Genomic DNA, 15492 nt, shown 5'->3' with positions numbered 1-15492 from the left:
TCCATCCATCCATCCATCCATCCATCCATCCATCCATCCATCCATCCATCCATCCATCCATCCATCCATCCATCCATCCATCCATCCATTTATCTCGTATCTATTCATTCGTCTGTTCATCTATACATCCATTCATTCGAAATTTATTCAATTTGGCGTTTTCATTCACTCTTCAATGCATTCGTACAGCGACCAGCTAAAAGTCATGTCTAGAGGTAATTTAATCTACCTACAGTCATTAAGACTGTAGGGCTTAATCACCCCAAAAATGAGGTAGGTAGTTATGCACAGAAGTTTTCTTGGCGGCGACGTAATTGAAGAAGAGTGAGCCGACAAGGTCAGCGAGGTCATTCAGGCGGCTGGGCGACTAGCTAGTTTGGTTTTATGGGTTATAAAAGACGGCAGCGTCACCTGACCAAAGGGAAAGATAAACGCGCGGTCTAGACCACTTAAGCACACCTGTTAGCCGTGTTTACACAGGCGAATCTAAGAAAGAGATAGAGAAAGAGGGACGTCTCGTATGGGGATTGACAGAATGACAACAAAAGCAAACCTAGAGCGGTGGCGCTTAGCGCCTTTTTGATGTGACGGAAAGTGGATGACAGCCTAGATGATCAAGCAATCATATCCCAGGGATGATTTAACTAACCCTATTTAATTATTTTCCTCATAATCAAATAGAAATTACAGGTGAACAGCTAATTTTCCATTTCCCTCCAAGTCGAAATATGTAGTTTTTTCATGACATTCGCATCTGGGTTAGAAGAAAGATTCAATGGGAAATGATTGATTAAGAGGTCAAGATTGCGTTTTCACAGGAAAGGGAACTAAGAAGAAAGAGTTGTTCTTGCAACCTTTTATTTCTAACGAAACCTTCATTACTCGAATATAGTTTTCTGGAGATTAAACAGTTCTCTGCACACACTAATTTCTTCCTTTTCCATTTCCTTCCTTCATAATCCAATTGGAGAGATTTCCTTCGGGGGTCTAGAGATATTCATTTGCGATTAGAAAAGTTGTCCTTTTAAGTATGATTAACCGGGGAATAGTAGGTATGTCTTCTTCATAAAAATTCCCAAAAGGTGTGATTTTAAAGTGCAGTTATGATTTAAATGTTAAAAACAACCACATTCGCCGGTGATTGGCTGCCAATCTCGCATGAAGCTGCTTCATTGGTTATCTCCAAGCCTTGACATCTAAGAGCCGCTATGCAGAGTTAAATGCATAAATTCACCAAAAATTTGCAAAAGTAGTGGGAAACAAAAAGTACCACCTTCGAAAACTTCTTTAGCTTTTATTTTATATATTTCTGTGGTAAAGGATATAAGCGAAATCCCAAAGTTGGCCTGAAATGGCCGCATTTTGATGACAGACGTCATTCATCCATTGCAACAAATTAAAGCCTTTTTCTCAAAAAAAAGTCACAGAGTACTATTGTGAAACCGACTACCAAGGATATGACATCTAAAGCTTAAAAATATTATAATGAGCCACTAAATGAAGGACTATGGACTGTCTGGAACATTCGCAAGACATCGAAATATCCTTTGTCTTGGAGACCTTATGCAGCGTCACGATCCCTCCCTGTAGACAAAAGAAGACATGATACTGGGGAATAATATGCATTGACGGCGTACAGAACGTATATGTTGGATTACAGGAAGAGGCGGGAGTACAAAAATGGAGAGGAGGTTCTGCTCGAGCAAGGAAACTAATTCTAATAGGATTGTATGCTTGCTTTTAATTTTTCTAGCGTACAGGCGAATATTCTGGAGTTGTTTGTCATATAAACTTCCAAGTTATTTGAGCCGACACCTTTTTGAACAATTTGGCACAGGTTGTCTGGACTTTTGCTGATGTAACTCGTGCCTCAGCGGCCATTCTCGGCATCGCCCTTAATCATCAAACATTTTGTTAAACCACCGAATTCAGGTAGTTTATTTCTACTTGTTTTAAAAGTTATTAGTCTACATCGTTGTCATGGGGCATATTTCCCTCGAGTAAAGGCGGTTTTTTAGAGAAAACAGAGAGGAACGCCCTAAAAGGAAAAGGGCATCTAAAAGGGTGTCGGTCAGCTTCCCCCTCATTACATCATTCGTATATCCGCAAAAATATGACATAAGTTTCTCTCACTAATCCATTAAATTGGGGTCAAGCCTGCCTGTCTTACACCACAGCGCCAATTTAACGACCTCCACCACCGCTGAATGCGTGGATCTTCTGCTTACGGTGGTCACACTGCGGTTAGGGCGCAAGTGAGAGGTCTCCTCCGCGTATTTACACAACCTCTTCTCCAAATTTCTACTGCTCACATTTACAATTCGTAACGATAGATTGAACAAATGCCATTCAGCACTGAAAAGAAATGTGGTAGTTTATTTACTCCTGTCGACAGCGTGAGATATGCATGCATGCATATTAAATTACCGTTTCACATGTTAATTGTCAAAACAAATGTGACACTTTTTTTGCTCCATTCTCGCAGATGAAGCATTGTGTTTCCACCCATTAGTAGGCGATAGACAATTGCAGCGATTTTTTGCTACCTAGCTCTGCAAAACACATTAACCTGCCTCCTTTTTTATAGCGAAGTAGTTTGTGAACCTATTGCTGACTTTTGAGAGGAATTTAGTCTCATATCCTTGTAGTTCTAGAAGTGTAGGATTTAGATACAGCCAATTGGAGTGAAACGGAAGTGCATTTTTGGGCTCTGAACCAACGGATAAGTCCTTTCATTAGACTTCCCTCTTACTGCTTCATCTACTTTCTTAACTTGCACAAATTGAAGTACTGCACAAATTTATGGGGAGAACTCACTGCTCCTACAACTGTTACTCCTGCCATAGTTTCTGCTGCTACTGCTGTGAAACCAGCATTAAATATTTATCGGTCTGTGTATGGCGAGTGCAGAGGACAGTGAGGGGGATGCTGTAGAGGTGGTGTGCAGAATAGGTTCCTTTCATGCCCTTGCTGCATAATATGCAACGCGATGGGTGGACAGATGGGGAAAAGTGGAGCAACCTGATGTTGCTTATGTATAATCCAAGGTGGAAAATTACCTTTACTTATAGTTTGTAAGTAGAAATGGCGATTAAGGGCGCGCATGCTGAAGGACAGAATGATAGATGATGCGCATCCCCCAAAATATTATAAAACTATTGAATTGCTTTAATTTCGATGCATTTATTGCTTTTAACTGGTCCAAATTAATCGCGTTTATTATCGACTTGGTGATGAAATTGTTTGGGATGTAACATTTGGATCATTTTAAAGTGAATCTCTAGATTCGCGTGCCGCTCTTTGATAGCTTATAAATCTCCGTCATTGTTTTACATCATTTCCGCTCCGTCATAAAATTCATTGTAGAAGTTTTGCATTTTAAATAGGTTTTACGGTAAATTAGTCCAGAAGTGAATTTACTATCATTCCAAAGAAGAGCCAAGGAGCAAGCAGAATGAATGGCAGAAGTAGAGCTTCTTACCTTTGTTGAGGAGCCCTAATCACAATTAACCAGAAAGATCTGCGTATTTCTGGACATAAATGAATCAGGCACCATTCCAGTTGAAGCCAATAAGTCCTGATTGTATAACTAAAAATTAAAAAAGTAATAAGTTGAATTGATCCAATCTGAGTGTAACCTTCTAGAAAAATAAAACAGGGTGCTGTCATCTTTCAAACATGTTCTAAACTACACCGGAACGCAATGGTAAACGTATTTTAGACTCCTCATCATTCCCCACCTTATAATAAATATTAATGTAACAATTCTGACTTTTTCTTTCCATTTGGCATTTTTTGAGGAAAAAGAATAAATATAAATATAAATGCATAAATAAATATTTTCCCATCTGTATCAGTCATCTTATCGGTGGATAGGCATGACTCCAACCGACACCGCCAATGGCCAATACGTGTATCTGCTCAGCACTGATTGGCTAGGGGAGTAGATAAGACTCACTGCCATCCACTCACACACAGTAGCAAACTCGCTAACCCTTTGAGAAGGAGTAAAAGGTGCCGACGTCTATTCTGCAATCCATGGGAATCCACCCTCGCACGACTCAGTTAGCCTCATGACTAGACAGCTTGTGGTGATTTTCCCGCCTCTAGTCCGTTCACGTCGCTTCCTCTACCTCTGCCTCCTATGTCTCCTCTTCTCTCTCATCGTATCACGTTGTTCTGGTCAGGCTTTTCTGTTGCAAGATCTTGAGGAATTATCCGACCTGTTGCTCAGTAAAGGTGAGAAAAAGAAGCGACTAAGAAGTATTACTATTTTCAGATGTAATAGTCAAGTTTTCCTATTCATATGTAAAAAGTCAATTTTCTTGTTAAAGAGTTTTAAGAGACTTTTTAGGAATTTTATTCCACTGACGTGACAAGTCTCTTCATTTGCCTAATCTAAGAAACATCTTCTGAACGAAAATCTTGAAAAAAGTGACTGTCCTCTTCACTGAAACGAAACACCCTTTTCAGGGTTTTGCTAGAGCCCTCAACTATGGGGTGTTAGGCAAGAAGTGGGGGTAGGAGAATAACATCGTGTATCACCTCTGACGATTTTATACAGTTAATGATAGCCATGAAGGTTGTGGACTCCTCGCATCGTCCAAAGGCCTGCAGATTTTGAACACACACCACAAGGTTAATTTATGAACTTCCGATTGTTAAAATGCAACAGATAGACAGCACCTTTTTTGATGGATTTCACCGCAGAAGTAGGAATATTCTTCAAAACTGGATGTTCTGTTTTCCTTCCTCTTTTATTATTTGCAATGTTTTTTGAACCTAAGACTACTTAAAACAAAGCTTTACTAAGAAAATGTTCTGCAAAACCCCAAAGTTTAAAAATTACTAAGAATTTTTTTATTCTTTATTGTCTTACCCACGTCTTCACTTGTCGTTTTAAAACAAATTAAACTATTATTGCTTGTTTAATACCCATTTCACCGCCCATAAGTAATTATGAAAAAAATGGAGATAAGGATAAAAAATTATTAAATTAAAGTCCAGACAGGCTGAATTAGTTAATTTAATTGTTTCACTAAGATTAGGGAGGTCTTCCTGATGCGAGCGGATTAACAGGTGCATAAGAAAGGCATCACTCCTATTTCTCTCCCCCCAGTTGACAGGTAAGACACCTTATTGTTCCACGAAAGTAATCACCTGTGGCAGGTCGTTTGACATCCATTTTAGTTTCCATGGGAGTGGCTTTGGAGTTAAATGTGGAACGCCCAAATACGCAGAAATTTCTGTCTTACAAGCGAACTAGCAGAGAGTAATGGAATAACAAAGCCATTCTTAATAGCGCTAGTTTATAGGCAGTTGGGCTATTAACAGCAAAGGTGCAAATTCCCTTCTTTTTTTCGACTAAACAGATCTATATTTGAAGATGTCAAACAAAGTGGATTGTTTTGGTCATCAGGCCTTTAAAGTCCAAAACGCTGCAGTTTATGTTCATGTGGAATAGTCTTAACTGATCAAACTGTTTTGAAGTGTAGAATGGAATAATATGGAATAGTCACCACCGTCTTCGTTTTTTGTGGAATGGGGTAGTTAGCGAAAGACATCTCTTAACGGCAAATGCCATACAACTTACCTAGAAGTGCTTTTTGAGATTTCTCTTTTCAGTTTAAAAAGGTGTGGACGTAATGACTAAGAAAGGGGCATCGAGGTTGCTAATAGCCCCAAAATTATTTCCTGCTTATGCATCGTGTTGCATACCACTGCATGCCTCTTTGGTGCCTTTTTAAGTGTTGTTCGTATGTTTGTCGGTCCGTTTGTAAGTAGTATCTCCTCTCATGGAATTCACCCTTTCCTTGTGTCATCACTCACCTCCTCTATCTCCTTCTCCCCTCAACTCGCCTTATCTTCGGTCGCTACCTGTCTGCCTCTTTGAAAAAACGAAACCTAACATGATATGTGGCTATGATTGTGGCAAATAAAAGCAGAAGGCTGGCGACCGAAGGAGGTGTTTCAGGCAGGAGCTGCAGCCAATGTGTCTGGGGCGTCAGAGCCCATGTACTACGTACCGCGTAAGTGACCACTCATTCTTCTACCGCCAGCCGGAGAAAGTGGTTTTAGCCTCCCTGTTTAAGCTTTGTACTTCAGAATTAAATTACGGCTAAAGCTAAGTGCTCCGCTTTTTGATGAAAGTTTTTGCAAGTTCCTTGATGTATTCAATTACTGGCTGTACCCTCGGGAGACACCCATTAATTAGCCATTGTTTACAATGGTATCGCAATATTAGACATAAAGTACTTATATACTGCTGGATATTACAATTAAAAAGCAATTTTTTTTGGTATAAAAGAAGTTTTTGCCTGTTTGCAAGGCTTCACTCCGACTGGAAATTCCCCAGTTTTATTGGGCAATCAAATCCCGAATATTTTATTCATATTACCGTGTCTGTGAATACAAACTCTTAAAAAACAGTGCAAAATGCAACATTTTGGGGCAAAATAATGAGTACTTTAGGTGATGACTTTGCGATCGTCCCATTTTCGTTTGATACTACAGCCGAAGGAAGTAAGCCATTTTACTGTTCTAAGGTTTGACGAGTGAAATTTCTTTTTAGCTGTGAATATTTTCTTATAAATGCTAATTTTTATAAGCTACTATTAACCATTTTTCGCTTATTTTATTGAGAAGGAGGGTTTTTATCATGACACCTTTAATAGGGATCAAGATGGTCACCTAGCATTGGTGCAGATAACATTTTAATCATTTCTTTTAAAAAACTAAAAAAATTGTTTTATCTCACTCAATTTATTACTTTTACTTTGTTTATGCAGAGTCAAATATTTTTTAGCTACTATTTAGGAAATTTTGCAATTGAGCGTACATCCCTCCTCCCATTTATTTACTTGGCAACAACATGTCTTAAGGAAATTCATGAAGCATATGTATTTAAAAAAGATACTCCGTGTTCTTTAAATGCACTTCATTGTTAACTAGTTTCCTTATTTTTTTATGTTGCAATATTAAAACTTCTGTTTTGGAATGTCAAGTGACTTAAGTAGTATATTCAGTGGCATCAAATGCAAGGCTGTATGTAGATTAGAATAAACTTACAGGTTTTCATTTACTAGTGGAAGAACTATTTTATCAGGGGCATTGAAATGCTCGCTCTTAGAGGTGCTACCTTAGTAAATATTCAGATTTTAGTACTAATATCTCCAAACTGTATCTGCAACCTAAAGAAGTGGCCATGACGAAATATTGTCACTTTTCGACCATTTGTTACGTCTTTCCTGGCAAATGTTCCTCTTATGAACTTTTTCTCTAAAAATTAATTGTTTTGTGCAGATTTGTACGAATTAGCATAGCCTTTTTATCCGTCCACAAAGAATTTCCGGCATATTTCCATCAAGCACACTGCTAAGGATGTACTCGTAAAGACTTCGCAAGTGACAAATTTGCTCATTTATTATTTTGCGAAATAAAACATGAAGCTATACAATTTGCATCTTTTATAAAGGAGACATTTTAAAGATATTTTATTCAATACAAATGCGTAAGATGACGTCTACCTGCCAGGTTTAACGCATCTATACCAAAGCCTGGAGTGTAGGCTTCGAAGTTTCAGTACCGCGGAGCCTCCTCAATGGTGTCGCCTTTGAATGAAGCATTATCAGTTTAGTGCAATTTCCGAGGCAATTCGTTATAATACCTTCTTTTATCCCATAAAGATATGCGAAACTCTATTGTTTACTTGCATTATTAAGCATAGATAAGCGCCAGTCTTTAATTAGCTCTCCTAGTACTCTCCTATCGCTTCCGACAATCGTACAATATCATTTCAACGAACCGGAAGTGAGTTGGCATTATCTGCTCCAATTTGGTACACAGGATTGGAAGAAGATTCTGTAGGCGGTAGGAGGTGAATGTACCATCCAGAAATGGTGATGGATGCAGTAGACGTCATGAATTACAGTTACGTGTCTCTCCTGATTTGGGTAACTGAGAGTGGTGCGTTAAAAACACCTTTTAGTGATGCTTAATGTCAGCAACCCCGGAAAAAAAACTACTTGTTGGACACATGCAGGAGCTGGCGAGGAAAACTATTGAAAGCTACTGTGCAGAAGGCGTTCACATGCATTAACAACGGGTAGCAATGGGCCTGAGGGACCACAAATTTTTGCTTCTTTTCCTTCTGATGCATGATAAACCACGTCGTTTTGATATTCCCTGCTGGCTAGCTTGTGATGGGGAGGGGCTCATGAGTACCGCCTTTCTCTCAACGATCAAGCATATCACCGCTTACCTCGAAAACCATCCACATTTCTAAGGCACACACCACTTCAGCCCTGGAAGATTATTTTTGCCCTACCCGTGTGGTGACTTGTAGATGTTATGTGTCACGGGGATTTGTTTACCCACTTAGAGGCAAACACTAACTGCGGCTAAGACCTGCCTCCTCGATGTGATACAACTTGCAGGTGTTTAGGAATCCTTTATTAGAAATAGCAAGAAGCTGTGAATTCGTGAAGTGGGACAAAGGACAACGCAAGAACTTCTCCCTCCTAAATAAATATACTGCCGTACCTAAACCTCCTTATCCTGCTTCATATCTCCAAGCAAGCTTCACCACTTCATGGCTTTAGACAGTCACCTATCCGCATGGAAAGAAGAAGAAACGCTGGACAGTAGGAAATATGAAATTGGCTGGGACTTACTTTTCTACCCTTCGGTTAATACAATGAGAAAACTCCTTTAAATTTGCGCTTTGAAACACCTAGAGGGGTAGACAAAATCGACCTTTCTTATAAGGCATGACGTTGGAGGGGAGAGAGAGATAGAAATCGACTGCAGTAAAGTTTATTAGCAAATAAAAGGAAATAGTCCCTTATGATTCACCACGGGATCTCCATTAAACTCGTTGTTATCAGGTCTAGCCTAAAATGCTGCTGCTTTAGGAACAAAACTTGTATGGTATAACCAACTATTGGGCTGAGTTAAAAGTTATATCTCTAATGGATAATCATTCCTATTTGTGTGTTAAAATATCCTTAAAGGTTGCGACGGTACTTCCTCTAAGTACCTTATTTCGTACCATTTCCTCTCTGTTGTCAATAAATGTTGTCTTGGGGTGGGGGGAAATACATGAAACGCTTTCTAGAGAACCCTTATCCAACCACTAGAAAGCCCTTGAAGAATTTTTATTGTCGCTTTCTCTTCCACAGAGAAACCCCGGATCGTTCAACCCCTGAAGTCGGAGAAGGTAATCTCTGGACAGCCCGTTCTTTTCGTCTGTATGGTCGAGGGGAATCCGTCTCCCCAGGTCCAATGGACGGTTAGTTGATTCGTTCCCACTATTTTCGTGTTTGTAATTACTTAAAACCAGAAAATACTCCCCTTTCGGCCCCAGATAGGGTGGGTATTATCCACAACAATGATTATCATAAAAAAGCGATTTTTAGTTTTGCCTATTTTTGATCCTTCACAATCGTCTCTGAATGTAGTACCGAATGCGAGCTTGGAGTGATAGTCGAACTTCAATAAGCGTTCGTGGGGCCTTCAATTACGAGTTTTGTAGATACGACCATCCACAACTGGCCCATTCCCTCTGTGACGCTTAAGTTTAGCATCAGACCACTAAAATGACGGTTTTAGTCACCTCGGCTAAAAGCGAGACGCTCTGATTTACCACCCCTCGCAAAGACTTCACAGGGGTGCGTGAGAACAGAGGAGCCCTGAAATTGGGGTCATGGAGCATACGTCACGACGCCGAGATGAGGGCAGACGATTTGATGGTCGAGGAGCTTGTCTAGTTGGACATATAGACACCACACATAGAACTAAGTAAACTATTCCACTTCTGATGCTACTAAGGGATAATTGCTCTTCAGTAATTGAAGGAAGAACAATGAGTAGAATGTCTTTCCGAGGCAGCTAAAGTGTAGAACTCCTTTTGATGCGGTTTCTCTGTAAAATCACGAATACACAGGACTTATAAAACTAATTTTAAAGTTCAAACCATTGTTGAATTTCGCGGAGTGGATTGCCTTTTGGACCGCAGTGGTATTCCTCGGCAATCGTTTGTACTGCCAGCCATAAAAGACGCTTTGTCCATTGAATTCTGTATCATTTTCTCTGAAACCCATTGATAGAGGGACCAAGAACACCTTGATTTATTTACCAAGTAGGCATTATATCACCATAACTAACCGAATTTTATGGCCCCCTAACAATAAACATAAAGGTAGAAAGTACCATTTTCTTTACCAATCGTTGTAGCATAAAAAACTCCATAAAGTAGTCTTTTCTAGAAATTTCTTTTTGTTTTGGCCTCAAATACTTTCAAAATGTTTATTTTAGGAGGATTTTTACCCAAATCTATCTGTAGAAAGCTAGTCCATAACGTTTTGAGTCATCCACGTCATTGCAACTCGGTATGAAATAGTCATGAAAGGTCGTCGGGCATGAATGAGACGCCGTGGTACCTACGTCACAGTGATGGGAGAGCAGGGAGCAAAGAGTTCGAGATATATTAACATTTTGTCACTATGTTTGATTTTTACAGTCTCTCTCCCAAAAGCCTTGAGTTGGTGAATACGTCTAATGGCGGATGACGGGGACAACTGCTTGTCCTTAGTTTACGATGTGAAGGGCTGCATTTCTGGATACTTGGGAAACGATTTATTGAGGGATGTTACGAACACACCGAAACCGTGTTTTGCTGGATTACTGGACATTATGTGAAACTCGAGGCAGAAATGATTGCAAAATGTCAATGTGCTTTGTGTTTGTGAGTATCTCCGGGAGATAACCTCCCTTGGTAATGCTTGAATGTGGCATCTCGCCAAAAAAATTGGATCCCTTGCTCACGTGGATGACTACCGTTGACAAATTTCATCTACTTGGCCTCATTAGTCATTCTTTAAGACACAATAAGGCATATTAGTGTAGAAAGATTGCCAGCTAAAGGAAGCTTGGGGTGGTTGCAGGCAGCCAAAATATTGACTGATTCGGCGAGATTTTATGTCGAGGAGCTTCTCGACTGTGGCGGGTGGGCGAACTCTGTGCTTGGTTGGATTTGAGCAGCAGAAGGCTCATTTTACTAGAAATCAGAGGTCCTAGCCTAATTTGTCTGTCCACTTTTTAGTAGGGGGAAAAGAACTGATAATGAGCTAAGATAAGACACAGCATCCTTCCAAATCGGTGCTCGGGGTTATCTCAGCCTCTACGGTGGTCCAGGATAGGCGATGTGGTTCCTGAGATTGGGGTGGAACCAGAGGTTAAATCTGCTGTAACGTTTAAATAGTCAGGTACTAGATTAATTTATAGAAAAGACGCTCTACAACTCCCGAATTGCTAAAAGTAACAAAATTTTAAGGGACAAGGGTGTTGAACAATTGCAATAGATGCTGGTTCCAGCTTGCACTACTCGCATCTTTTCTACTTCACATCACAAGAGCTACATAGTTCCGGAAATACCTACAGAGTGAAAGTAAAAGTTCTTTTTCGCGTTTGTACATATTCTACCGTTTTATTTACAAAAGACGCCCCTGTTTTACTTTTTGTATGTGGAATTCTGCATAGCTGTTTCTCGTCATGATTTATTGCTACTTGCCTGTGTTCCAAAGCCAAACAACCGACCTGCCTCTCTGCCTACCTGCTAGTTTTCCCGATTCAGAAGGTAGACAATTCTTTCCTTTCCATTCGTATTCACATAATTGACATAGCGTAGTAAGTCAAGCTCAGCTTATGACCACACCTATTGCTGCATTCGTCTATTAAATGATTAAAAAGTTGTTGACTAGTGCAGCAGAGAGATAGACAGCGATGAAAGAAGGAAGGAGGGATAATTTTGCGTAAAAAACTTGACACTATGATAATACCATAAATAGTTGTGCTCTAGCAGTGGAGGAATTTTTTTAGAGGAAATAAAATGTATTAAATATTTTTTTAAAATTTGAACGAAGTAGGGATTGGGTGTCCATTTCGGTGGTAACATTAACTGGCCAATGAAAATCATATAGTTGGGAATTCGCCACTCTCATATCATAGTCTCTCAAAGATTTACACAGTGGGTTTTCTGAGGCACCGTACTTCTATGCCATCTTCAATAGTCTCTCCTAGCTACTCTTTTCTTCTTGTAAGCACATTCAAAATTGCGGGGCCTCCTTATTAAGAACAGATCATTTTGGTGGAATAATGTGGAAAGTGTCGAATTTGCACAGATTCTGTTATCCTTCTCCGTAATGCATATATGCACGGGAGTTGGCAACGTCGTTTCTTCGAGTCTTCACTTCACTTTTTTCTCAGAAAAGTATAGTGAGGAACGCCTAGTTGGGACTCATTTTCTACCCTTCTATTGTCCGTTTCCAGGGACTTTCTGAGCAAGTAGGAAGTGATCTCGTTTGAAAATATTTCACATCATGACCTTCGCATTGCTCCTAAATTATCCATCACCGCAATGCTAAAATTAGTTCCACTGACGACATACAAATTAGGATTCTGTGATTAGCCTAATCCCAGGAGTAGCGACGGGGTGGGCAACTTGAAATATGATCGAAGGGAGAGATTGTAATCCCGTTTACAAAAATCTGCATTAAATTTCCTTTCACCAAAACAAGTCTAAGAGATATCAGCCTTACTGAATTCTTCCCTTTCTGCTAATTCACGAAATCGCCTTTTTTAAGCAAAAGTTGCGTGTCAGTTACTACAGCAGAGCGACTTGATCAACTTACGGGTACCTCAAAGATTTAAGTTACCTTAAAGTAAGATCAGGGCTGTCGCATGTATTTAAAATAACTTTTTCTTAGGCAGTCTTCCAACCTGGGAAAATGTTACTGCTAGTCAAGATTTTAAAAGAGGCCTCCATCATTCACTTGTCATCCTTTATCTGTACATCAGTTTATGGGCCATTTTTAGCCTTCTGGACACAAAAAATGTTTGAGTCGAAAAATTATTCAAAAGCAGACTTTAAAGGCGATACAAGGACTCAAAATCACCATCATTTGAGTTTCACAAATTAAATAAGGCTAGAAAAGGAAAAGTGTGCACAAAATCCATAAAATATTTATTTACTGCAGGATTAGTAAGTGCATGGAAGGAAAAGAGCTGCAAAATTCGATCAGATAAGCGGATGTGGCGGAGGGTGGAGGGGGGGGGTGGAAGCGTGGGACGGGAAAAAGTCATTTTAAAACTGTGTAATTTGCCTGCTTTCTCCTTACAACTACAGCAAAAGTTAGACACTGAACAAATGAAATTTTGCCATTCGTTCGGGGACAGGAGAATTGGCCTTCCAGACAAATGCAAAGCTGATTAAAACGTGATAAATCGAGGAAAGTGAATCAAACAGAGAGTGCGTGTTTCCACATTTACCTAATGAAGTTTTTTGCTGGGTAAACAGGAAAATTCCTACTTTAGAAGGTGCAATTTTTTTCGGTTTACTATTTGTACACAATAAAATCAACCAGGTTAAGGCATGGAACGCGAATCGCCTCATGATTTATGTGTAAAAAGTAGACGTTTTATAAACGCCTAGAAAGCCTTGAAGATTGACGACTTTGAGATCGTAAGCAGGTCTTCCTGCAACCGTTATTGAAAGTTCTGTTATTTTCCCACGTCTTCAAGTACATGAGAGACCTATAACTGGAATAATACCTGAATTCCAATTTATTCAAAGCAGAGGATGGAAATATGGTCCTCTTCTTCAAAATTATTGATTTTTCTTTCAGATCTCTGGTATATCCGTTTTCTCATCACCCCAGTTTGGAGAGGTGATTGCGATGCCTCGAGGTTCGGTGCTTCGCATTGCCAACGCTCTACCAACACTTAACGGCTCTGCTGTCGTCTGTATCGCTGAAAATGCCCTCGGACACGCTGAGGCCACGGCTCGGCTCTTTGTCTACCAGAATGAAGAGGGTAAGATCTTACTCACTAAAGAACTTGGGGTGGACTCTCAGTCCGTCACCGCGGTTATTAGTTAAAATAGCCCACGATGCTTTGACATTATTTGACAAGAAAGTGAAAACAACTCTTTCATCAATACACAGAGGAGTTTATGAACTTGAAGCATAGGTGATATGAGCTTCATGACATCGTTGTAAAGGTGGATCGCTCGAGATTGAAATACCCCGCTTAGATACATACAAAATTAAGACAAAGCGCAGTTAATGCCATCGCTGCCTCTTGGAATACTATCGGGTTAGGTTTCAGAATCAAGGAACTTGATTTCTTTGACTACTTGGTCTGGCGTAGGAGAGCGGCAGAAGAGGTTATTCACTGGGACCTACAAAATACAAGAAAGCTTAAATAATGCGATAACAATGTTTTTTAACTTTGAATTTCTTCTTTAGTTTCATTTATGCACTCAAGTAGCCTTACTCTGACAGAAAAAGAAGGTAACTAATGTGCATTAGCTCATCCCCCTTTGCCTTTATCCATTTTAAGCCTGTCTTTCCAGTATTAAGCATGCGTGTGTGCTTGTGCATATGCGTGAGGGAGAGTGAATACTATCAGACGAAGAGACGGGAAGACGGAGGCAGAGGCAGGTAGGCAGGCGGACAAAAGGAGTGATGCATAGGCAGTAAGGCAAAGAGTGGGGAAACAGTGTGAAAGGGGGGCGGTAAAGGTAGAGGTGGGAGGAGAGGCGGAGTAACAGTGAGAAAGATGGCACTGTGTAGTTTAGTACGTCACGGCATGGCTGCTGACACGGCACAACGTGAAGAGAGGAGGACTGCAGTGAAGTAATGATATGCGAGGTGATTTAACGTCCCCCTGCTGGTTTAACGGTTAGGTTTGCTGGCTTCCAACCAGGTTTGTCGGTCCAGCTTTAACCGCTGGCCAGGAAGGTTTCTTCAACTTATCGCACACCATTGCCATCAACACTGGCTACTCGCCTGCTTGTCTACATGGTTGTCCGATTGGCTAGCTGGGTGTCTGATAGGACGGAGGTTAAAAGGCACCTGTCCTGTGCATGACCTCTAGGTGTCATTACTTCGAGGCTAAAAGTCGCCTGTCGAAAGTGTAATTTTTTCCTTACCTATCTGGCATAACATTTGTATAACATCCGGGAGCCAGCCGGTTATACTGTCACCAGTCAGATATTTCATCCACTGTTTCAAGCCACCAGTGGTGCAGTTTTGGTAGAAAAACCGTATTAGGTCAATACATACTTCTGGCATCCCTAAATTGCCGATTCCACAGGTATTGTAAGTATAAATTCACCACTAAGGTAATTTGAGTGGATCAGTTTTCGTCTTCCAGATCAAGCCATAAGATTATCTTTGAACGAGTGTGTTCCATAGCGAATATCTAACCGAGTGCCATATAAAATGATGAAACAGAGGAAGATAATGTGATAAAAATCTCTCTTCCGTTCAGCGAGACGAGCTGAATGTGGTACTGTTTAAAACCTTCCACTTTTTAATTCTCCGCCTCTCACCTACACTGGAGCTTGGATTTAGAACGGCGGGGCCGGGGGGGGGGGGAAGAGAACGGTGAGAGCTTAATGAGAACCATATGAACCCTTAATCGTCACAAGCC

At 40.3% G+C, this 15492-nt stretch overlaps 1 protein-coding gene across 1 annotated transcript; it reads right to left on the bottom strand. All coding sequences in view use genetic code 11, as the record gives it.

The window, feature by feature from the left end:
• Nucleotides 1–4639: 4639 nt before the first annotated feature.
• Nucleotides 4640–5197, bottom strand: EGR_07725 (hypothetical protein; the record flags this gene model as incomplete). Its single annotated transcript, XM_024496974.1, has 2 exons — nucleotides 4640–4791; nucleotides 5149–5197. The coding sequence occupies 2 exons, from the start codon at nucleotides 5195–5197 to the stop codon at nucleotides 4640–4642; spliced, it is 201 nt and encodes a 66-aa protein (XP_024348597.1).
• Between the last annotated feature and the right edge of the window lie 10295 nt (nucleotides 5198–15492).

Source organism: Echinococcus granulosus (assembly GCF_000524195.1).
Source record: "Echinococcus granulosus chromosome Unknown EG_S00085, whole genome shotgun sequence".
Lineage (NCBI taxonomy): Eukaryota > Metazoa > Platyhelminthes > Cestoda > Cyclophyllidea > Taeniidae > Echinococcus > Echinococcus granulosus.
The sequence above is the reverse complement of the archived record's forward strand: the minus strand, read 5'-3'. Positions and strand labels throughout refer to the sequence as shown.